This window comes from Ctenocephalides felis, unplaced genomic scaffold (genome assembly GCF_003426905.1).
Source record: "Ctenocephalides felis isolate EL2017-DRISC unplaced genomic scaffold, ASM342690v1 CF-g0.4_SCAFFOLD_03570, whole genome shotgun sequence".
NCBI lineage: Eukaryota > Metazoa > Arthropoda > Insecta > Siphonaptera > Pulicidae > Ctenocephalides > Ctenocephalides felis.
In genome coordinates, this window is record NW_020539724.1 from 18269494 (window position 1) to 18295514 (window position 26021).

The 26021-nt window shown below is 30.2% G+C and overlaps 3 protein-coding genes across 3 annotated transcripts in view; all 3 read right to left on the reverse strand.

Annotated features, from left to right (window-relative positions):
- The window catches only part of LOC113383514, a 485158-nt gene extending 475963 nt beyond the window's left edge, over window positions 1–9195 (reverse strand). Inside the window, exon 1 of the mRNA XM_026621775.1 lies at window positions 9040–9195. The gene's annotated coding sequence lies outside the window, so the exon portion shown is untranslated. The remainder of the gene's footprint in view (window positions 1–9039) is intronic.
- A 5871-nt stretch (window positions 9196–15066) lies between these two features.
- On the reverse strand, window positions 15067–22561 carry LOC113383516 (facilitated trehalose transporter Tret1-like). The gene is made up of 9 exons (XM_026621778.1): window positions 22509–22561; window positions 22292–22412; window positions 21071–21206; window positions 20089–20317; window positions 19847–20003; window positions 19262–19464; window positions 18420–18600; window positions 17804–18114; window positions 15067–15598 (listed from the first exon to the last, which is right to left on the reverse strand). The coding sequence occupies exons 1-9, from the start codon at window positions 22559–22561 to the stop codon at window positions 15067–15069; spliced, it is 1923 nt and encodes a 640-aa protein (XP_026477563.1).
- A 200-nt stretch (window positions 22562–22761) lies between these two features.
- LOC113383278 (tubulin beta-1 chain-like) lies at window positions 22762–24615 on the reverse strand. The gene is made up of 2 exons (XM_026621538.1): window positions 24457–24615; window positions 22762–24178 (listed from the first exon to the last, which is right to left on the reverse strand). The coding sequence occupies exons 1-2, from the start codon at window positions 24511–24513 to the stop codon at window positions 22892–22894; spliced, it is 1344 nt and encodes a 447-aa protein (XP_026477323.1). The 5' UTR covers window positions 24514–24615; the 3' UTR covers window positions 22762–22891.
- Window positions 24616–26021: the final 1406 nt, after the last annotated feature.

The window sequence follows — 26021 nt, forward strand, 5'->3', positions numbered from 1 at the left end:
CTCTTTGTCGCCCTCTTCTAATTATTAGTTTCGAATTTCATGCAAAAACATAGAAATTCGATACATTCAATTATAAATTATTATAAGGTTTAATTAAAATTAATGGCAATTTGGAAAACTATTAAAGTTTAGAACACTCCATGAGAAAAGAGAGAATATTTGTTATGTTCTACAGATACATTAAAATTATTAAGTCAGACAATTAATGAATAATAATAGATAATAGAACACATTGGCATGGTATGTCATATATATATCTTCTTGTATAAAAATTCGAAAACGTAATTTTTACGTGTAAAATTTTATGTTGGACGATCTATCTGATCGTCTTGATATATCTTATTGAAAAATTGGAGTATACATATATTTAGATACAAATACTAAGATGTCAAAAAATGGATCAATAGATCTCAATAATTTGATGGTGGAAGCTTAAAATGTTTTGATGTGATTGGTTTTTGGAAGGCTTGGAAGAAAAAATGTAAAAAAATATCTATCCAGATTTTGACATATTAAATTAACTAGAAATTGATATGATTGAGAAAATTTTTTCAAAAGAAAATGAAAAATTCAAAGACATTTGATTCGGAACAGTTGATTCATCTCTGGCATATTTGATAGTTGATTTGTCTGATAGTTGACATCAAGTTGTCCTAAACGCGGATTTGATTATGAAAATAATGTATTTATTAAAGTAGTAAATTAGTTTTAATAAATTTATTAGGATTTATTCAATATGCACTGCAATATTTCCATTTTTGCTTACATTTATCGTTAACCTATGCAATTATCATCAAAAAGCCATTAAGAACTATTAATGTAATACCCTAAAATATAACAGGTAGCAAATTCAGGCAAATTGCCCTTGGACCCAAAATATTTTACTTTTATGCAAGCTCATAAAAGTTCTATGACATTGTGATCTAAGATCTGTAGTAGATATAATTATTAGTTTTAGTCCCAAAAATAAAAGTCTGATGCGGTAGCTCGGAAACCCTGGTTAATTACCCCAAATAGGGTAAAAATATTTTTTTGGGGCTAAAAGTATGTGTTTTTACTTGATATTCATTGCAATTGCTATATAGTAAATGTCCATGTGGGGGCTAATCTCTTTTCGCGATGGGGGTAATATCAATTTGACAAAAGAAGGGGGGTAATGAGTAAAAAAGTTCCCCGACTGTTGATCTAATGCAATCATAATTTTGAAGACTGCTAAATAAAGGAAATCCCCTTGGGTAACTAGATCTTAGACCATAGATTATGGGATTTATGTGTGGCTAAATCTGTGGTTAAATAGACGCCCTTGTTACTGAATGTGCAAAAATAGTCCAAATCACAAAGGCAAGTTTTTCCTGCATCATTACTGCAATATTCCTTCCAAAAATGGTCAACTTTTTATATCGATTTTGATGTTGATAGAAGAAATATCACTTGAGTTCTGATGATTTGATTAATGAATTTTGATTTGATATTCGTACGTTTCGACAAATATCCTGTCCTTCATTCAAAGAAAAATTTTGTTTGATATCCTAATATTAAATGATATGAATAAGTGAACGCATGAGACATTTGCCAAAGATATGAACAATTATATAGCCAAATTTTGGACGAGACCATACATTGTATGTTTCATAAATGAACCATATTGAACCAGGACTGAACCACATATACTACATTGGAGTACCGATCTACACTGCTCAGAGACATGGACTCTCATGGCCAGCAAAAACTTCTTCGAAAATTTCAGGATGTGAATCCGGAAGAATTTGAAGAAGCCGGCAAGGTACAAAAAGATAGTTCTATAAAAATTTGAAACAAGAAAGTATTTCAATGTATATGGTGATAAACAAGTCAATTATGACAAAAGGCAATTTATAAAATATTTTTATTAATTATGAGAAGAGCGAAAATAAGTGAAAAAACGCCATGTGGCAGTCAAAAATGATCATTAGACATATGCACATCAAATTATCAGATATTTTAGAGAGATTTCAATAATAAGTAGTGGCGGGAATAGCTCACTCAGTATCGTTCTCGACTCACACGCTGGAGGAATTTGGTTCGAATCTCCAGCAATACCAGAATTAAATATGAAATATTAAAACTAGATTAAGAATTGATAATTTGTAGGATACAAGAAAAAATGTATAGAAGTAAGAAGAAAAAAAGCATTTTGTTTAGAAGATGAGAAGAACATATTGAGAAATATAAAGAAGAATGAAAATCAGTAGAAAGAACATTGAATGGAAGATTCGGATATAAGAAGAGATAGTATAAGTATGATTAATTTATAAGAAATATATATGTAAGAATTGTATAGAATATGATGAAAAATAATATGAATAATGTAGGTGGCTAAAATGCTGTAAAAACAGAGGCCAATAAAAATTAAATAATAATAATATAATAATAAGTAATAATAATAATAATAAGTAGATATGAATTTTGTTTACATTTCTATGGGTTTTCGTACCAATGTTAGACATTTCGACATTTCTTCTCTAAAAGCTTGCCGCTTTTGACTGCTTTGAAAAAAAATTCAAATTTTCAGAAAACATTAAAAAAAAAATCAAAATTTTCAAAAAAGTAAGGTTTTTCCAAAAATTCAAATTTTTCAAAAATCTTATTTTTCTTCAGTTTTCAAAAAATTTTGAAGGTTTTCGGTGCGAGAAGTTCTAGCAATTTGCCTTAAGGCACGATGCCAGTTTGATATACTAGTTCATCACTTTAAAATTACAATTTTAAAATAATCTATGTATCCTAATTCATACTTCACATTATTACCATTGCATTTAAGTAATTCGCCGTTGTTACATTTCTCTTATTTTATATACCTCGTATAATATAATAAAATTTTCGCTTTCCGCGTTCGTAATTTATAGTGCTATTACTCCAACTATTTTTAGTATAATGTTATTCACACCTAGGAAGTGACTAATATAATGGCAGATACAAATTATCACTTATTACGTCAAACCACACGCTGGGATTTGGGTGACAAACCGCGGAAAAAAACATCCGAAAATGAACCAAGTGATTTTTAGAACTAATAATGTTTTATTATATGAAGCCTTGTGATGTTTGTTTTTGTTAGCAATCTAATCATGCCAGAAGGGAAACAATTCTGTTTTTTTATTAATTCAGTGATTGTCAACAGACTTTTGGAGACCTTCATTAGTAGCTACTTCATCAAATTGAAAAATGCAAAAATTTTCATTTTCGATTTTTTTGCGATTACTATAACTTGCCCTACGGGAAGTTAAAAAAATAATGATTTGATGGCCAACAATTTATTTGTATTGATTTATTGATTATAGACGGATACATTGAAGTCATTCTCCAAATTAGTTATATTGGTCTAATTTTACTAAATTTGTAATCTATTTAGAAGCACTTCGATTTATCAATGCTGACTTGGTTTTCATTTCAATGAAAAATTGTAAAAAAGACTAATAATTAAATGAATAACAATAGGATTTGTGTTAATTTAATGATTGCCAATAGGTCTTTGGAGATTGTTACTATGTCTCATTTTGTTGTTGGCTAATTATATTTGTCAAATTTTAATAAACATCACTAGAAGTACTTAAATTAGTCATTGCTGACTTGGTTTTATATAATAGTTTCAATTCAATGAGAAAATACAGAAAAACTGATGATTTAAGGACTCACAATTCGAATTTATATTAATTTAATAACAGTGGTCATTGGAGACTATTATTAGGTTTCATTTTATTGTTGGCTGATTTATTTGTCAAATTTTACTAAATATGTAATCTAGAAGTAAGTTGTACGTTTCAATTCAATGAGGAAATGTAAAAAAAAACTAATGATTTAAGGACTAGCAATTCAATTTCGTATTAGTTCATTAATTGCTAACAGATATTTGTAGACCTTCATTACTTCCTATTTTATTTATATTTTAATGCCGTTACTATTTTATTGATGGTCCTTTATGTTTGTCACATTTTATTAAATTTTAGTAAATGTTATGTCATTGTTGGTTTGATTTTAAATTTTCTCAGTTATTAGTAATAATTTACAGTATCAGTTTCGTTAGCAATTAGTTGAAAATACAACGATTTAAAGGGTGCATGGATATTTTGGTGATTTTTGTTATTAACAGTTATAAAAAAAGTCTTGCTCCAAAGATTTCTTACTAATATTTGAATTATTCAATTACTATTTGGAGAAACTATAAAAAAACGCAATATATATCAAAACTATTTATAAACATATTTACAACAATCACTTTCTATAAGGCTTCTGTATATTAGTCGAAGAACCAACGTCATTTTCAGAACGAAACTAAATAGTTTTCCTTAATTGCTTTTCTAGAGTTTCCTATGGCAAATCAAGTAAAATCAATTTGGAAATAATCAATCAATGCCAAAAGTAGGACAGAACATGAATTTTAACATATAAAATTAAACAAAACCTACATATGATAAACGAATAGTGTCTACTATTGTAGAAAAAATATAAAAATGGTAAAAAAATATTTTGATACTAACTAATTTTTATCAGTGGTTGTTTCTTTTTCCAATCTTAACTTTTTCGTTACGGCAGTGTTTTCCGCAGGAGTGACACTACTGTACAGAACAGCGAGCCGCCCAATAGTAATTGGATGTAGAAGTAAAGCATCTATTTTAAGTCAGCAATGTTTGGCCATAAAACCACGAGTTAACTCGGGACCGGTCAGGTCAACAAAGTGTAAAGATTTTTCAATCATCAACAAAAATGTAATTAAAAATTAATAATTTTAGTTCTGAAGTACTAATAATTATAATAACAGCTTAGAAATCTATCGATAACTATACTCTGATATTGAGAAAAAAATAAACTTGTGCAATTTTCAAGTAAAAACTCCACCACTGCTTGATATTACGGAGTTTCCAATCATCAACAAAAATGTAATTAAAAACTAATAATTATACTTCAGAAGTACTAAAAATAATAGTAACAGCTTAGAATTCTCGATAATAACAATATTGAGAAAAAAATAATAATTTATGAAATTTTTAAGTGAAAACTGATTCCACTACTGCTTGATATCACGTAGTTGTACCTAGCGGAGTATTGATTAAACTCGGAACCTTGTAGTTGCAAAGCCGATGCTCTTAAGATCAATCCTTAGTTTATATCTCATTCGGATTAAATTCAATTGTTTATCCAGATTAATTATACAAATGGAATAATAGCACACGTTATCTTAGTTATTGTTAGTTCATAACCTTGACTGAGACAATAAGTATTGCATAACTGGCAGAGAGATAAACACTATTTGAATATACACTGAAGCTATAAGTTCACAACAATGAACACAATGCCAGACGAAGGTTCCGTTCGAGCAACTATTTACTGAAATGGAGCAAACTGTACATTTGTCATATATAGCTGCTTAAACTCTAACAGAGATGAGATATTCAGGCTTAGGCAGAAGTGTAAAAAAAACGAGAGTAATTAAACTTCCTAATGCAACGAAATTTTTAGATCAAATTGACAGCAAAGGAAGAAAATAAATTCTTAATGATTTATTTTGAGACTACCCCATTCAGATGCCGCCGGTATGCATCTATGCGATTTTGAAATGAAAAGAAAACAGCATTGGACTCGTATTACCAAATATATGTTGACTTCAACGCTCGAAATTCAAATTAATAATTCCAATAAACAAATATTACAATCTATACTTGAAATATCACACCTAAAATATATTAAGTTGTATTTCAGTCTTATTTAATAATAAACTTATGAAGTCCTTAATATCTTTTTGTATTTAATTATTTTATTAATTCAAGAAGGAAGTATGATTGCTATTGCAAAACGAAAAGCAAACAAATGAAATTAACTATCAAATTAATCTCTATTCAGGCTAATTTCGATTAAAACTATATAAGATAAAATTTTAAATTTCACGTCCATTGATTTAAAAATTTAAAAATTCCAGAATGATTTAAACATGTACATGTACATTGTAGTATCCAATTTTATATTACCAAATTATACAGAAAGTTTCTTTGAAGAAAGGATTTAATTAGAAAGGAGGCATGTGAAAACGTACAGTTGGCTCAATCTCAAACAAATATAAGTAATTATGTCAAGCGTTCCTATAAATAAAATCATAATAAGCGCATGGATGTTTACTTACGGAGTTCTGCTTTTGGTTTGATTATTAATGAACAAAGTGCTTAAGAAGAAACAAATTTGTATGTTGAGCAGAAATATCTATAATATTCTTAGAATAATCAGAAAAATATTAAATGATTTGTTATAAACTGCAAAGACAAAATTGACAAACATCAAAATGATATCTACTTATGTAGATAACTATGGTTAAAATGAAACTATATATAGTTTCAAGTGCAAACCGATGCCACAACTTCTTGACATCAGGCTGCCCGAAGCAGATAGTTTCTGATTGAAAACAATAGCAATAACTACTAGACTATGATAAAGACGGACGAAAACAAATTTAATAGACTCAATACAATAGTCGAAAATAAATTATCTAGTTCATGTTTTACCACCTTAATTTATTTAAGATATAATTTAGTACATTAATAACAGGTGAACCACTGGGTTTTCCTTTTAAAATTCTATGTTATTTGTCACATTAATTACTCAATGTCTTTCTATTTAGACAGATTATAATTTATGAGAAAATAAAATAAAAAAAGTGTTATCACAGGTACTTACTACTTACTGAAAATTAAATGTGTAGTACCCAAAGGCAAGTCATTGGGATTTTCTATTGAAAACCTCTAATAATTAACAAACTAATTAATCTATGTCTTTCTATAGACAGATTGTAATTTAGAAGAAGAAAAATATCTCAAAATAATGCAAACATTTTAGCAACAATGAGGTGTCAAAGCCAAACACAAGAGTTGAAAACCTTTAACACAACAACAAGAAGGAATTCGAGAGGTTCAGTTTAGATGCCAAACCAGGTACAAATTTTAAAATGCAATTCCAAGCCTACAAGATGGGAATAGATGAAGTATCAAGTAGATCAGTGGATATATTTTTTTTAATAGTTTTACATAAATAAAATAATACTTGCTTTCAAAACAAGTATTTAATTGCAAAAACCGAATATTCTTTTTATTAGAACCCTTGCTACAACTCGAACAATTTTTAGAGAATCGTCTTTATTCCAAAAGGATGGACATGTCATCTTATGCAATCTTCCAAATTGTTAATCCTTTGATGATGACAATCGTTTTCTTTTCTATTTGATATTATGCTTTCTGCAATATTATATACATATATCTTTTTGCAGATTCTTGGAATTTATTAATGAAATATAGTATTTTTTAGCCAAAATCACTTTCCTGGTTTTAGACATTTAGAAAACTCATCGATTAAAATCAATCTAAGTTATTAATTAGTTATAATAGAAGTTTCGTAAATTGTTAGTTAAAATTACATAATTTTGCAAAGTGCGGGAATATAAACCAGTCATTTTTGATTATGTAAGTACCATTTGCAAATAAGTAACTTTATCAAAAAGTACTGAGTCAATTTCGAATAATTCATTATTGGAATTTGGAAATATTCATTATTGGAATTTGGAAATATTCATTATTGAAAATATTCATTATTACAAACATTTCGACATATGATCTTATGTTATATCTTCAATATTGTACATTCCTTGATGATTACATTAGCTCACAGTCGAAACATGTGAAAAAATAAGCAGTCCCTAACAATCGAATTCGTTTCTACTTGATGTAAAGCGTTCTAAGATTTTATACATATATTCAACATCTGTGAAAAACTATCCCATAGGTGTATTTCAAATTTTCAGAACATTAATCAAACAAAAAGAAAATTATTTTAGAGTCACTTAACTTTTCCAATAAAAAGTCATGTAAAAACTCTCTAAAATAATTTTATTGATATATTGTCTTGGACATTTGCATGACATTTGGTACATATGATGTAACGCCAAAATTGTTACAAAAATCAACATTTTTTACCAATTAGAACATAACGAGTCTTATTATCTGTGTTGTGGAGAATTCTTCAGCGATATGGCAAACTAAACGGTTGTCCAAGTCTATGTGATGAATTTATCACCACAACTTCAATAATATTGAATTTTTTTTATTGGTGCAGCAATGCCGGTAAAGGCTATTTGTACTTAGATATATATTGCTATCTATATTTCCACGTGTGAACCGATGTTACTACTGCTTGACATCGTTACAGCAAAACTGTAGAATTAATTAGCTATTAGCTATAGTAAGGAATTCTCCTACGATTATAGATGGCAACCCAAACGGTTGACCAAGTCTATGTGATGAATTTATTACCACAATTCCTATAATTTTGAGGAATTTTTTTATTGATGCAGCAATGACGTAATTTAGGTACCATGCACGGTAATTTTGACGGTTGACCAAGTCTATGTGATGCATTTATTACCACAATTTCTATAATAATGAGGAATTTATTTATTGATGCAGAAATGACGTAATTTTGGTATCACCATATGCGGTAATTTTGAATATAATCATATATAACCAAGGGCGAGGGGGGGGTCCAAAAATCCTTAAAAACTCGCTCACGAGATTAATGGACGCCCCCTAAAGGCTATTTTTCATTTGGAAACATATTGCTGTATATATTTCCAAGTGTAAACAAATGTTACTACTGCTTGAAATCAAGCAGTATTAAATCTGGAACTTCTGATCGAAACCCCATAGTTCTAACTATTAGACCACGTGTGAGCCAACATAGAATTAAGGTAAAAACTTTGTAATGAATTTAATTTCTAATCTGTATTTATATATATAGTCTATCAGTATTATTTATCAATTTTTAGCAATAACATCTAATAAAACCCCGAAAAATGTTTTTTGAATCGTCCATGTGCTTTGAAACCATATATGACATGTGTTTTTGCAACTAGACCTGGTGCAAACAAATTATGCTTACAAAATTAAATAGTCAATAAAAATAATAAAATTAAACACATAAAGCCAATGAAAATTAAATAAGTAGTATATAATGAAGAAAAATTCTAACCTTTTATTTGCGGCACCAATCAGACCAGCTGTATATCCAATTTATATAAAACCTTCCCACGTGCGTTAACAAAATAAATAATTTATACACAAACTAATTAATAAAACTCACTTTTTGACAGATCACTAAAAAATCACACTAATACAAAACTCGTCGAAAATTTTCACCGGCTTATATAAATCTCACATAAAATTTCTATTCAAAAAAATTAATTCCCGATATTATTTCTAGTTCCTCGACACGACCGACTCACTCGGAATTTACGGAGCGACTGAATCATACGGAATGTTTTGTTGTCAAAACTCTCCCTCCATCGCACCATCGATGGCGTAATACGTTCGACTGTTTTCGTTTCAGTAGGTCAGACATCGGATGTCTTCGTTATGATCAACAGATGGTTTCCGGTTTCCGTTTCGTGAGCGGAAGTAAGGAGTTGTATAGGAGATTTCGAGAAATTTCAACATCGAAAGTTTGTTGAATACACTTCGTATTGAAAACGATTCATGAGAGAGGATTAAATGTAATGGATGTAGACAACTACATCCATTCAAGTGCTTCTCACATTGAAAAGTAAATGAGATAAACTTGGTTTAAGTGGCATTTAGCCTTAAGACAAATTGCTTAAAAAATCTGATATATGTAGATTATTGAGTTGTATAGAAGATTTCGAGGAATTTCAACATCAAAAGTTTGCGAGAGGATTAAATGTAGACAACTGCATCCACTCAAGTTCTTCCCACATTGTAAAGTAAAGGAGATAAACTAGGTTTATCTCATTTACTTTAAATTACTTTAAATTTTGCCTTAAGACAAGTTGCATAAACTTGCCTTAAATAAAAACTTTCTGATATATGTAGATAATTAATCAATCAATTATCACTGGGTTGTAGAAACTTGTCAATTTGTTTGACAGATAGATTTTTAAAATAGTTGTTTCAAAAATAAAGTTTCGCTCTTCATTAAAATTTCTTATTCAAGAATTAATGAATGAAACTAATCAATTAATGACAATTTTGGCTATTACGACTGGAATGAGTCAGAGATCCCGGGTTCGATCCAACTTCCAGACAGGAGTGACAATGGTTTTCACTTGCAAACATAGATAGCAATTTTTTTTTTAATAATTTTATTTGAACAGCGATCAGAATTTATGGGTTCTATGAGCTGTTGTGATTAATATCTTACAAACTACGTTTGTTTTATTTGGCAACCCAAACAGTTGTCACATCTCTGTGACATTCGATTCCTATTGACATTTTTTGCAAATGCAGGTTCAACCGTATGTATCTAAGATACAGAAGGCAAAATGTGCAAAAAAGGCAATTCAGTTCTTGAGAGAACGGAGACACCGATTTGAATGATTCAAATAACATTGAACTTGTATTGATGAAATGAGGAACTGATAAATTTTTAGAAAGGCAGATACAGCAGTTTCGGAAATCCGATAAAAAAAGTAAGCAAAATCCATTTGGCGGTCAAAAATAATCATTAGACATCAAAATATCAGATATTTTATAGAGGTTTTAATAATTAGTACAAATTTTGTTTACATTTCAATGGGTTCCGTACCAAGAATTATAATGTTTAACACATAGTCTGCAACGCGGCGCTCACGCGCTCGATAACTTCGTCTTTAAAACAGCTGCATAGCGCGATTGCTTTGAACAAAATTCAAAATCGAAAAAAATCGAGTTTTTTTTTTAAATTAAATTTTGCAAAAAGTCAAATTATTTAAAAAATATTACAATTCTCAAAAATTTAATTTTTTCAAAATTTTCAAAAAAATTTAAAACTTTTTAAAATTTTAAATTACTGTACTGGAAGTTCCAGCAATTTGCCTTAAGGCACAATGCCATACACCACTACCTCATTCTACATTCTATATCGTAATAAACATACGATATAAAGCTCTTCGATATGAAAAGGTAATAAGCAATTGCATTGCGCGGTTCTTCAATTCTTGATATTATACATCGTCAATTCATTATCATTATTATTACATTATTTTGTGAGTATGTATACTCACAACAGAATTTTATATCTTCGTATTTGTATCAGTTCATACCTGGTTTCTATACAATAGCCTTGTAGCGACATTATAACAGTAATATATAATTGCTTTACTTGTTTGTCACAGCACGTAACTCATAGTACTCCGTTATCTTGCACAATGCATTTATTATGCATTCTTGTTTGCATTGCCGACGGTGGTCGAAATATTAACGACGACCAAGACTGTTTGTGACTTGCACTCGATATTTTGCACAGAATCTTCCATTTATCTTCAGAGTCATAGATTGAAGGAAACAGGATACCAGATTTTCATTATAAAAAAAACAATTATAAAAGCAGAATAGATTGATTGATAGCATTGGTCCATCCTAACCAATTAGCAAGTTATGAAATACTTGAGAAATATTAAATTATTTTGTCAAAACAGGCAAAATGTTTTTTGGATCATTCAAATCGGATACTCTGTCCTCTCAAAAGCTCGATTTTTATTGTCTGCATTCTTTGCTCCGTATCTCCGTAACGGCTGGACCTGCCTTTGTCAAAAACTAATCAGCACATCTTCCTATCAATAGGGATCGAATGTTTTTTAAACCATTTAAATCGGTTGATCCGTGCGCCCAAAAACGTGAACGAAAAAATGCGGACACACAAAAACACACACACATTTATCCATTTTTTCTGAGGTATGCCAAAATGTTGAGAAACCTTCAAAACGTGGAGAAATGCAAAAATTTTCATTTTCAATTTTCGGACTACCCTACGGGAAGTTAATAAAAAACATTCTTATTTTAAAAAAGAAACCAGACTTATTAATTTTATGAGCTGTTGTGATGAAAATTTTCCTTACGCGTTTTATTTTTAACATTCTGAAGAAGTTTGTTTTCGCCAGAAAATCTGATTTGCTGATTTTATGTTTTCTCGACCATCAATCATTCTGAATCGATTGAGACCAAAACTAGAAAAAGCGTGTTTGTATTTGTAAGTAGCTTTCAAAAACTTAAAGACATTTTATGCAACTCGTTCAGGTCTCACATTACTAGTTTTGTAGAACTTTCAGCCCAATCATTTTAAAGAATTACCACAATTTTTCCATATATACTATTTTTTTCAATTTTTTTTCATAATTACAACCTGTCGGGTAAGAAAAAAATCAACGGTTAAACAGTGGCGTAACTATAGGGTGGCGTGGGTGGCAAAATGCCACGGGCCCCCGGCCCAAGGGGGCCCCGGCTCAAGAGGACGCGTGCTCAGAAATATTGTTTCTACATTATACTCTAATACTTTATTTCATTTGAAAAGTATGTTTTCGTAAGAATCAGGGGCGTAACTACCGCCGTATCAGCCATATCAAATATACGGGGCCCCCAAACCAGGAGGCCCCCAACGTCCGTAAGAAACATTAATAATATAAAAAAATCATGAAAAACGAATTAATCATGAAAACTTCGTTCAATCAAATTTAATGTCGTTAAAAAAGTACGCGAGGAATGTAAGATTATTATTTTAAAGAGTTTTATTTTGTCCAGGCCACGGGGGCCCCAAATACGCGTAAAAAAAGTACGCGAAGAATGTAAGATTATTATTTTAAAGAGTTTTATTTTGTCCAGGCCACGGGGGCCCCAAATACGTGTAAAAAAGTACGCGAGGAATGTAAGATTATTATTTTAAACAGTTTTATTTTGTTCAGGCCACGGGGGCCCCAAATGCGCGTAAAAAAAGTACGCGAGGAATGTAAGATTATTATTTTAAAGAGTTTTATTTTGTCCAGGCCAAGGGGGCCCCAAATACGTGTAAAAAAAGTACGCGATGAATGTACGATTATTATTTTAAAGAGTTTTATTTTGTCCAGGCCACGGGGGCCCCAAATACGTGTAAAAAAGTACGCGAGGAATGTAAGATTATTATTTTAAACAGTTTTATTTTGTTCAGGCCACGGGGGCCCCAAATGCGCGTAAAAAAAGTACGCGAGGAATGTAAGATTATTATTTTAAAGAGTTTTATTTTGTCCAGGCCAAGGGGGCCCCAAATACGTGTAAAAAAAGTACGCGATGAATGTACGATTATTATTTTAAAGAGTTTTATTTTGTCCAGGCCACGGGGGCCCCAAATACGTGTAAAAAAGTACGCGAGGAATGTAAGATTATTATTTTAAACAGTTTTATTTTGTTCAGGCCACGGGGGCCCCAAATGCGCGTAAAAAAAGTACGCGAGGAATGTAAGATTATTATTTTAAAGAGTTTTATTTTGTCCAGGCCAAGGGGGCCCCAAATACGTGTAAAAAAAGTACGCGATGAATGTACGATTATTATTTTAAAGAGTTTTATTTTGTCCAGGCCACGGGGGCCCCAAATACGTGTAAAAAAGTACGCGAGGAATGTAAGATTATTATTTTAAACAGTTTTATTTTGTTCAGGCCACGGGGGCCCCAAATGCGCGTAAAAAAAGTACGCGAGGAATGTAAGATTATTATTTTAAAGAGTTTTATTTTGTCCAGGCCAAGGGGGCCCCAAATACGTGTAAAAAAGTACGCGAGGAATGTAAGATTATTATTTTAAACAGTTTTATTTTGTTCAGGCCACGGGGCCCCAAATGCGCGTAAAAAAAGTACGCGAGGAATGTAAGATTATTATTTTAAAGAGTTTTATTTTGTCCAGGCCAATCTAACAAATTTTGGTTTTATTTCACTAATAACAAAAGTTAGAATAAACATGAAAATTTTCTTCTAAATAAATTTAATTTCGAAAAAAAACATGAGCGTGTAAGAATGTAAAAATAATTTTAGAGTGTTGTGATTTTTTTTAATATTTTCTTTAATATTTATGAAGCTCTATAGTATGCAAATAATGACTAATAGAAAACTTACTTTTTATTAAGTCATTTCTTGAATAGATTATGCGAATTAAAAAATTAAAATTAATTTAGTAGTTTGTTCAAAAATTAGCAAAGGAATGGATTGTAAAGACTGTTTGTAAAAACAAAATATCAAACTTAACATGTAGCTTATAAAGCTAATTAAAAATTTAAAAAAAAATATGTTTGATTTTCAAAACAAAGCAGTAATTGTACTTTTAAATTATTAATTTTGACTTATAATTATTTTTATTTTTATGGTTTTTTGTACTTATACATTTTAATTTTGTTTTTTAAATTTTTGTATACATACATTTTAAATAATTTCCTAATTTCAAACCATAAAATATGAATAAGTCGAAGTAGATTTACTCATTTTCAATACAATTCATTACAAATCGTGGATATATATAACATTTAACACGTTGAAAAATTTCGAGTTTTTTTTGATTAAATTAAAACCACTTGATTTTACTGATAGGGGGGCCCCATCAAAAAAATTTGCCACGGGCCCCGGATGGCCTAGTTACGCCACTGCGGTTAAACGAACATAGTTTCAGCAGCTTTCCATACTTTCTATAACTGATCATTTATAAAAAAAATTGCTAAACTTCCAATTTTTTATTCGTCCATATGGTAGTAGTTTAATAAAAGTGTCCAAAAATATTTAGAGCTCTTAACAACTATAATCGGCTATTTGTCTTGATTTATGTGCTCAATCATTCAAATCTATTAATCTCCAACACATTACATATTTTTCCATATTTATTTTACTAAAATGTATAAAGATTCATATAAATATTTCATTTTCAATTTCATATATTATACATAAAATATGTATGTATAAAGTCTTAATCTAAATATTTAAATCTATGGTTACATATCACACAGCAGATTAATATTACTATATTGCCACAAAACCACCATTAAATTAGATGTCCTAGAAGTAATAATTATTTATATTAGTTTGCAGGCACTCTATGGTCAGGTTTAGAATCAATCAATGTTGTCAGTAGAAGCACAATATATTAAATGTGCATGTGATGTAAATTTTAAACAGCCTTTTTATGTGAAGATATTAATTAAAAAACAGACTCCATCAAGTCCTGGTTCTTCTATATGCAATTACCTGACATTATCTAATTGATTTCTATAAAAATAATACTATAGTTTATTCTCAACGATATCACTTTTCGGAATGTCTTCATCAGCCATTTTTAGACCTTGTCCATTTGATAAATTTATCGCATTATTTCTTTCAACTTCTTCATTTTGTTCATCAGGAGTATAACTTTTGTTCTCATGGCCTGCATTTTCAGAAATTGATGTGAACTTGGTTTGCTTTGCATCGCCATTTTGTATAACCTCGCCATTTGGTACAGAAGCACCATTTTGCAAAACTGTTCCATCACGTACGACTCCACCATTTTTGGTCTCCGGTTTTGTGGGCCTTATTGACTTCATCAGTTTACGATTTTTGCCACCAAAGTATTCCTCGATTTCCTGCAAAGTCCTGCCTTCAGTTTCAGGAAGAAGCAGATAGATGTATCCGATGCCGAGGAAAGAAACTGCTGCAAAAGCGTAGAACATTCCCTGGAGGCCCAGGAGGCGTTCAAGATCCAAATAACTCTTAGTGGCCACGAATGCAACAACGTAGTTGAGGGCTGCTGTGGTTCCACTTGCCATTCCTCGGGTTCTTAGAAAGGGAAATAATTTTCATAGGTTTTGCATATATGGTAGGGTGATTTTATCCATAAGAAACTGATAGAAATGGTATGTGCAAATGTGGATGAATAAAACCATTTGCAATGGTGAATATGAATGTGCAATGGCCAAAAATGAACATGATCATGATAATGTTAATATGAACATGCATGTAAATATGGAAAAAAATATCAAACGATAAATGAAAATATGAGCACAAGTTTATAAGACAATAGAATGAATGTGAATGAATATGGGTACTAATATAATTCTATATATACAAGGTGTCCCGGAAATCAACGACAAGCCGAAATGGGGTGATAGCATTGTTTGTAGCTATCATGAAAAAAAAATATCCCATGCATTTGAAAGTTATGAACTTTTAAGTACAAACTGCGACAATTTTTTGTTATTGTAGGTATTTTTTATTATTCTTGTTCAATTAAGCTTTGTATTTGTAACAATAAGTAATATTTCTAGGACCACAGTTAAAAATCTTTCTAACCGAATTGCCTCAAGTTTTTGGCCTTTTTGTTAAACTTTCATTTATTATCATGAATAATAACACTAATATCAATATTACTAAATGCATTGTCTTGCACAACAAACGCCACGTGTAAATGATTTCTCCGTAACGGCTTTCCCGTTGCATTTGTACAGATTTACTCCCTAGTCGCGTCTAAAGAAGTTTTACTTCAAAAAATTTTATGTATCTTTTTATGTAAATCAGGCGACCTGAATAACTCGTCATGTTATATTCATATAGTAGATATTGGAAAGTTTAACCACACTTTGAAAACATATTTTTCAGAAATTGGATGATGCACCTTTTCACCTCAAAGACCTTGAGAATATTTTCGAAGAGCATTATTATAAAACAAGAAGGAAAACGTCAATCAGCGGATTTCTAGTATTGTTCAAATAGAAAGAAATCACGAATGTTCTATATCCATTAGCCAAGACGATGGCTAATTGGATAAGCAATTCTACAAAATAATACAATTTCTCATCACTATCAGTTCAAATCAAAACTTGACACGCTCAACAAAAGTTTCTTGTACAAAGTCATTATTAATCCGGCACACAACTATGAGGATCAGCTTCCAAACCAAACGTTTTAAAAATTCAAAAATGTCCAAATATATTTAAAAAATGTCCAAAAATATTAAAAAATGTTGAATGCCCAAAACATGTTCCACAGTAAGCGATGAAATACGAACTCATTTAGACAATGACAAAAGCCACCTCAAAGATCACGCAAACTCAATTGCCAGAATTCAAATCAAGGCCAGATTGAGAAAAAAAATTATTAATAAAATATATCAATATCAAAATCACTGACATTGGTCATAGGATTTTGTATTTTTGAAGCCCATTTTGATGACCTATTAGGATATGTGTTAGGAAAACAAAATCAGTTCTAACAGTTGGTTCTTAAAGTGAGATCAATGCCTAAAATGACCAATTACCAATTCTTCCTTTCGGAATTCAAGAACTAGGAAACAAAGAATAAGATGGGGTTCTGAATTAACTTATTTCGTAAATAAATATCAAATAATTTTGTCTTAAATGTCTGAATTACACGTAAAATTTTATTTCAGATTATCACTATCCATACTACACAACGAATTAAAATTGATATGTATCACTACGAAAAAACGTGTATGTAATATATGTGTATGAAATTTACGCTCGGAATAAAATGAAATACGTAGAATAAATTTATTAGTCCAGTTATTTAAGCTTAAATTAGGTAAAAATCTCGGAATTCGAGATACCCTGCTGTAAGTCTGTAAATACTTGTATATTGACACCCTAAAGTTGTCTCAAAACCTACATATGGTAGGTTGTACGCAACATATGTAGGTTTTGAGACAACTTTTAGAGTGCAAAATACAAGTATTTACAGACTTACAGCTGGGTATCTCGAATCCTGAGGTGAACTTACTATATTGACTAGACTATATGTAAGAATACGACTACGAATTCAGATATCTACATCAATACCAACACCAAACCCAATAATTCCAGTACGAATTATGATATTAATGCAGAAATGAACAACGTACTTAAAGCAAACTATAAATTAAATAAAACTGTAAAAAATATGTAAATGTAAAAAAATGATATGAATATGCAAATGAAAATGAGCATGCATATGAAAAGATTATAATTTATAAAATAAAAAAGCACTTACTGGTAAGGAAACACTTCGCTCAGCATGATCCAGGGGATTGGCGAAACTCCAACACTCATGAAGAATGCCAAACCGATAAACAAAACCAACGGCATCCAAGCATTTTCCGCATACTCGCCTAATTCTGGCGGTAATTGGGAATCTGTAGACTTGACCCATGGGTCTAAAGCCACTTTGGCCCAAACTCCAATTAACAGGGCTGATAAAGCACAACCAAGCATTGACACGATGGCCAATTTACGTTTGCCAAGTAGTTTGATGAGTATCATGCAGGCTATGTTTCCTACAAGACCAACGACGCTGACCACTACCTGAAAAATAATATAATTACATGAGAAAATGTTAGACTATATAGATAAATTTACTAAAAAAGTAAAAAACCTCATAAAATATTATTGTTATTACAAATTCTAGCAATAAAGTATTGTATAAATATTTGGAGATAATGCCAAATAATATGTATAATTAATTGTACAATTTGGGCACAAACATTCTTCTGTAAATTATATGTTCAAGAGAAGGTTATTATATATTATAAATAGGTACATTTTCAGCCCATGTTTTCAACCATAATATAAATTTTATTAACAAAGGCATATCAAAAATATTTTCTTACCGTGGCCCAATGAGCGTCCAGAGGTATTCCCAAAGCCCGTACGACTTGCACCATATAAGGTCGGAACATATGCAAACCATTGAATTGATGGAATACGAAGAACCCTAAAACCAATAAGGCAGGTCTAAGAGTTGTTCGGCGCAAAGCTGCTTTCATGGTGCGACGGGTTTCGGCCCAACCTCTGAAAAATTAATTTAAATTAATAATAAAATAAAATAGTACAACGGTTTTAGAACAATTACATTAAAAGAGATAGTAAATAGCAATCTATCAATCATAAAAAAGCCTCAATAGAAGACAATACCAATACTGACTTGGTATTCCAATTATAGTATAATCAAATCGAAGATGTAGAAATAAGAAATAAGGTAAATCTAACCAAATTTCAGTTATACAATTGTTGAATTCTACAAGCATTAACTAGATTAATGAAACAGGCACTCTCACTAAAAGATATGAGTTTCTGTCCATAAAAATGCATTCTGGTCTCTTTTGGATGAACTACTTTTTTTACCAGAAACTAGTCTTATTATGACATCAATAGTTTCTATGAAGCAGTCATATGAGAATGAAGTTATGTAATTGTGAAGTTGCATTTACAATAAGAATATCTCAGATTATTAAATTATCAAGATATCGACCGATCGTCCTGAGCATCAAACAAAAATTAAAGCTAATTCATTTCACAAATTCAAAGATCCATTAATCTTTTGGTATAAGCATGAATTCCTATCATATCTTTATTATACTTATTATATTTATGTTTTTGAATTTCATTAACCAACTTTATTTATCTAAATCAATATTTTAAAGTGTTTATTGTTAAAAGATCTATTTCTTACTTGACTCCTCCATGTGGACAAGCTTCTTGCAGACGTTTTTTACGGCATTCAGTACATTGACTTATTGTTTTGGCATATTGTTCAATTTCACGGAACTCCTTTTCTACTTTATCAGGAGTAACCCAACCTCTTAACCAGCACAGTGATTTTAAAGCATCTTCTCGTCTGCCTTTCGACAGTAACCACATAGGAGTTTCAGGAATCTGTAGAATCATAAATAAATAATTATATTAAATTAGCAAGCAAAATTATATGTAATCAAAATAAATGCATATTGGTGTATGATTTGTCTAATCTGAATATGTACTATATATTTATTTTTGTAAATTTATACTTTAATCTTGTAAATACAGACCTATTTCTTATCTCATGGATTCATTAACAGGCAACGAATGTTATGAATAATAAATTATATAAGTAATGAAAATGATATCAAAGTCAAATTTTACAAAAGATAAGTTATATAGGTAAATAAATAAATTATATAGGTAAATAAAATAATATCAAAGTCAAATTTTACAAAAAATAAGCGTATGATGTAATAAAATTATATTCAACTAACTTAATTTCTGAATATCTACTTACAAAACAGATGGCAAAAAATGTAATGATCGGAACACTGGACAAGACTCCACCAACAGTGCGCCAATGCCAAGTGGTACCCAGAAGATAAGTGAGAAAAACACCCAAAAGTACCGAAACCCCTGCCATGGCTGTTAAAATACCTCGAAACCGTGGCTGACTGAAAATTATTCAAATATTTAAAATATTTCCTCAATTCACAATACTTTTAGTACATTAAAATAAATCATTTATTTTTTAATTACCATATTTCTCCCACATAGGTCAATATAGGAGCTTCCATGAAGCCAACTCCAAGACCAAGAAGAACAGCTCCAGTAAAAAGCATGGGTTGATTTCCAGCAAAAAACATGATTATCCAGGCGGCTATATGGGGCAGAGTAACTAATAACATTGCCCGTTTTCTTCCTAAAGCTTCCAGGAAAACGCCCGATGCCAAACTTCCCAAAGGTTGGCAGATGTATGCTAAACTTCCTGAGAAAAAGAAAACAAAATAATAATAACTGGGACTTATAAATTTTTATGTACTTAAATGTAACCTGAAGAAAAATTATATTTCAATGATAAAATAAACATCTTAGACAGGTTTTTGATGCTTCAATTTTGTACCTAAAGATGTAGGATTTTGGAGGTGGTTCTTGAGAAGAACGTGTTTGTTTTATATGCAAGAACTATTAGTTCTAATAACAATTTTTATAGAACAACAATGAATTTGCAATGTTAGAAAATATATATCTAAATATGTCTAATTTTTAGTTTATAATTAAAACATATACTATAGTTAAAATAATAACTACTTATGTCTATATCTTTAGAATCTCAAGTTTGAGATTTTGTAAATCTTTCGGTCTTGGCATAAATAGATAAAATTTTATTTCAAATTTAATTGATGGCAATAAAAGTACTGTCTATTATACATTTTTTTATATTATTTAAATAATTGCTAATAATGTAATCGTATTTTTAATAGTAGTCTTAAGATTTTATTTAAAAATATATTTGAATATTTGTATTATCTGGAATTTTGCAATGATGTAAGTAAATATATAACACTTATATTCTCTGATCAGTATTATTCAACATTATTAAAGATAATTTAATTAGTTGGATTTCATTAAATGCAAATCTTATTATTCATGCAATCAATATGTAATTATCTGTATAATTGATTTTAATGTCTATAATTTTCAAAATAAAAAAAGACTAAACTAGTAACGTTTTACTTACCAAACCAAGAAATTTGAACTATATTTAATCGGATAGAGCTATCTTCTCCCATAAGATCTGGTATTACTATCGTAGGAAATGCCACAGCCATACCCAAGTCGAATAGTAACATATTTTTTGCTGTACTCGCCAAAACCTATAAAAAATAATATAAATAAATAACCAAATTATTTTTGTTATATTTATATATACATTCTAACAAAATGCAAAGAAATTTAAATTTGCAAAAAAGCTAAATAATGTTTGGATTTCAAACAAATCCTTACAAAAATATGTTTTATTCCCGGAAACTATACCTTAATCGTTTCATTATTAGATGGCCTATACAAGACGATTTTAGGAGTAATTTAAAAATGTGTTTTTTTTAGTTGAATGTTTATTAATTATTTTCAATATTTAAATCAAATTTCAAGTCATATTTAAAATCAACATTTCCCGAGCTAATGAAAAATTGTTTTTATAAACAAATAAGATGAAAAAAATTTCTAACAAGAATTTTCTATAGTTCTCCAGTTAATTAGCTTAAATACCAAAATATTGGTGTTTTAATTTTTGGGCAATAAATACAGGTAAGTAGACTATATAAAAAAAACTAAATTGTGTCTAAAATTATATATCCCTATAATAAATAAAGAGGTAATTATAAAATGTTTTTTCCTTACAAATTCTAAATTGTATTTAATATTAAACAAATTGGCACGACGAAAATAATGTGAGAAATTATATTGTCCAATGTTTTCCATGGAAAATGTTATATAAGATAATTTACTATATTATTTAGATATTTCAAAACATAAAACATGGAATGTTTTATTATGTCAGTCATGAATACTGTTATGATTAAAGTGTCTCGAGCTTTATGATGAGTTATTATAGTTATTTGGAAAGATATGATTAATATTGCATAATGTCACAACAATCATAATAAAATAATGTAATAAACATATTTTAAAAATCTTTAGCAAAGACACGCAGAAACAGCATTTTAACACTATATTTATCATTTAAGAAGATTTTCATATTTAGTTTCCGTTGAAGCAAAAAAATCATTGAATTAGAACCATGGAGCAATGCCATAAATGCTAAACATCTCTTCATAACAAATGTCATCAAAACTAAATATAAGTATGAGGTAAACATTTAATTTAAAAGTAACAAAATAAAGCAGGGTTCTATCTGAATTCAATGATTTTTTGGGCCAATTTGAAAAGAAGTAATTACCTGTGGCAGCAGCGTTCTGTAGAAGCCAACTCCATTATCATCCAGTTCTGTATTACTTGGCGTTACCACTACACCATTTTCTACATGACTTGGATTGTTATCTTCTTTATCCTCAGATTCCCTGTAAATATCTCATATTTTACTACAATATCAAAAGCATATGTTAAATGACATTAAAACCCAATGTATAATTCATAAGATTGAAGAAAAAAAATACAGAAAACATGAAGTCAATTGATAAAGATTTTGTAAAGGAGTTTCAAAACTCATTTTGAACTAAGTATTTATATTGCCGTATTTATTTTTTAATCAATTGGATCATTGTAATTGTTACAATAAAATTATACCTGAAACAATTTAAAATCAAACAAATTTTGAACTGTTAATGAAATAGTTTATTGTAAACAATGCATAAGGAATGTAAAATACCAATTTATATACAAATTAACATTGCAACATTAAAGTGAAAATATTACAAAAATATTGTATTGAGTCTGCAAATATAATAAATAAGGCCTTATGCATGTAACTCAGACAAGCTTTTTGTAAATTTTAAAGACAGGGTTGGCAGCGATTGTTAAAACATCATGCAGAATTAATTTAATTTTCATCAACATCAGCTTCTTGTTCTTCATCAAACTCTGCATCATCATCAGCAGTGGCTTCTTGGTATTGTTGATATTCAGAAACCAAATCATTCATGTTGCTCTCGGCTTCTGTGAATTCCATTTCATCCATACCCTCACCAGTGTACCAATGCAAGAAAGCCTTTCTTCGGAACATAGCAGTGAATTGTTCTGAGATACGCTTGAACAATTCTTGGATGGCAGTGGAGTTACCAATAAATGTTGCAGACATTTTCAGACCTCTGGGTGGAATATCACAAACTGCAGTCTTGACGTTGTTTGGAATCCATTCTACAAAGTAGCTGCTGTTCTTGTTTTGAATGTTCAACATCTGTTCATCTACTTCTTTCATTGACATGCGTCCTCTGAACACAGCTGCCACAGTCAAGTAACGACCATGTCGGGGATCACATGCAGCCATCATGTTCTTGGCATCAAACATTTGTTGTGTTAGTTCTGGTACTGTGAGTGCTCTGTATTGTTGGCTTCCCCTAGATGTGAGTGGTGCAAATCCAGGCATGAAGAAGTGCAAACGAGGGAAAGGTACCATGTTCACAGCCAATTTCCTCAAATCTGCATTCAATTGTCCAGGGAATCTAAGGCAAGTAGTGACTCCAGACATTGTTAAAGAAACTAAATGATTAAGATCTCCATATGTAGGTGTGGTGAGCTTCAAAGTTCTGAAGCAGATATCGTAGAGAGCTTCATTATCAATACAATAGGTTTCATCTGTGTTTTCAACTAATTGATGCACAGACAAAGTGGCATTATAAGGTTCTACTACAGTGTCTGACACTTTAGGTGAAGGTACTACTGAATAAGTATTCATAATTCTGTCTGGGTATTCCTCTCTGATTTTAGAAATAAGTAGAGTACCCATACCAGATCCAGTACCACCTCCCAAAGAGTGAGTTAATTGGAAACCTTGTAAGCAATCACAGGACTCAGCCTCTTTACGAACAACATCTAAAACGGAATCAACAAGTTCAGCCCCCTCGGTGTAATGTCCCTTGGCCCAGTTGTTTCCGGCTCCACTTTGGCCAAAGACAAAGTTATCAGGACGGAAAATCTGTCCATATGGTCCAGAACGGACCGAGTCCATGGTTCCTGGCTCCAAATCCACAAGAATGGCGCGAGGAACGTACTTGCCGCCGGAGGCTTCATTGTAATAAACATTGATACGTTCCAGTTGAAGATCAGAGTCTCCATGGTAGGCTCCAGTAGGGTCAATGCCATGCTCATCAGAGATGATTTCCCAGAACTATAATGAAATTATGGCTGTAGACTTATTACATGAAAGTAATTTCACTTTGTACAAACACTACAACAAGTTCGTAACGGTAATTTTTTTCATTGTAACACTATTTCGGATATCCATGAATAAAACGATAAAAGAAAACGCGATACGAAACATGCAGACGATGAAAGAATCTTAAGAAAACCTTTGTTGAAACGCAAATACAGAAAAATCAATAAAACTGAAAATCAACTTCAATGCGGCAAAAGAACATCATAATGGAGTCGCTTAAAATAACTTACCTTGGCTCCAATTTGGTTTCCGCATTGTCCAGTTTGAATGTGAACGATTTCCCTCATTTTGAAATGTTAATTAGTTACACAACTAAAAATTTTATATATCAAACTGGCTACCAAGAAGCCACAAACAACGCTAATAAAAATGCCGAACTGACAGGACGCGCTTCGCTTTATGTAAAAACCGGCAACGCCCGACGCCGGCCTGTGATTGGTCGATAAAAGCGGGCGCAGTGTTGCCTTAGCGGAATAATGTTTCCTTGTGGTTTAAGGCGCCAAATTCAAAATAGATATTACTAAATTGAGTGAACCATTCTAAGTTCAAACTTGTTATAAAATTAAAACAGTTTATAAAGTTAATAGCATTTATCGTTATTAACGAGTTATTATAAAGTAATAAATAGTTATTATAAAACTAATAACTAATAATTTTGTTAGCAAATCTAAATATTTGGAATACATATTTTCACTACTTCTGGTTCTTAAATTTAATAATACATTTTTATACTTGATCTATCAACTAATCGATTTATTTACATTTTAAAATGAACTAAAAAAGTAATAAATTGGCATTAAAAATTGATTATAAAATGTAAATGTTTTTATAAACTGTCAATGCTGAAGAGCAGATCATAAAAATATTATTAAATTTGTTCTACAATTGACGAAATAAAAAAGTTACTGATTTGTTCACAATCGTAATGCATTGCTAATTAAGATTACTGCAAAATACTAATTAATATAAAACAATAACATTAAAGCTATTACGAATCACGTCACAAGTGATATATGAACAAACAATTTGAATTGTTGTTTATTTTCATTAATCTAATAATAAATTGAATTATTTAGTGCTCTTGAATATTTAATAATTTTAATGATTATTATATCAATTGGCTTTAGGAAAGGTTATGGCCATCTAGTAAAAAGACAAAGATAAACATAATTAAATTTTATAAAATAAGAATAACTGCTTCTTCTTGAATTCACAATGCAATTTAATAAAATAATTACAAATATTAATAATATATTTGTATTAACATTAATACTGAAACAAGTTTGAAAAATTACTGTTGATTTTGAAGAAACGGTTTGACCTAGCATAATTTGAAACTGATATGATTACAGCTCTCTGAAATTGTTTCTGATTTTTTCAAATTCGTTAAAAAATTATACAAAAAATTAGAATAATAGAATCATTTATTGAGTTACTTCTGCGTGAGCATATAATAATTGTTATGTCTTACTGTTCAAAATGATATCAGGCGTCCAAAGAACATAAATTTAGCTTAGGGTTGACTTAGAATAGGGTTGACAAACTAATGAAAAAGGTAAAATAAAGAGATTTTATAACAAATGGCATTGGATTCTAGGTAAAAAAAATAAAAACTATGTTCGTTAGTTAGTTCTTCTCAACAAAAAAAAAGAATCCTGCATATTTAATTACAATTTTGAGACAGTTTTTCTTTTTTTGAGTAACCTGGTGAAAAATATAAAATTAAGATGATTCAAGACAAGAGGAAGCAGAAATCCTGGATAGTCAAATCAATCATTTTCAACTCAAATATGAT

What these genes read in the sequence shown, in the direction of transcription:
- LOC113383278 (XM_026621538.1), bottom strand. Translation starts at nt 24,513, where the DNA reads ATGAGGGAAATCGTTCACATTCAAACTGGACAATGCGGAAACCAAATT. An exon ending in GAAACCAAATTGGAGCCAAG is followed by an intron (nt 24,179 to 24,456) that starts GTAAGTTATTTT and finishes ATTTCATTATAG; the next exon opens with TTCTGGGAAATCATCTCTGA.
- LOC113383516 (XM_026621778.1), bottom strand. Translation starts at nt 22,561, where the DNA reads ATGAGTTTTGAAACTCCTTTACAAAATCTTTATCAATTGACTTCATGT. An exon ending in CATTTTTTGCCATCTGTTTT is followed by an intron (nt 19,465 to 19,846) that starts GTAAGTAGATAT and finishes ATGATTCTACAG; the next exon opens with ATTCCTGAAACTCCTATGTG. An exon ending in TGTCCACATGGAGGAGTCAA is followed by an intron (nt 18,601 to 19,261) that starts GTAAGAAATAGA and finishes TTAATTTTTCAG; the next exon opens with AGGTTGGGCCGAAACCCGTC.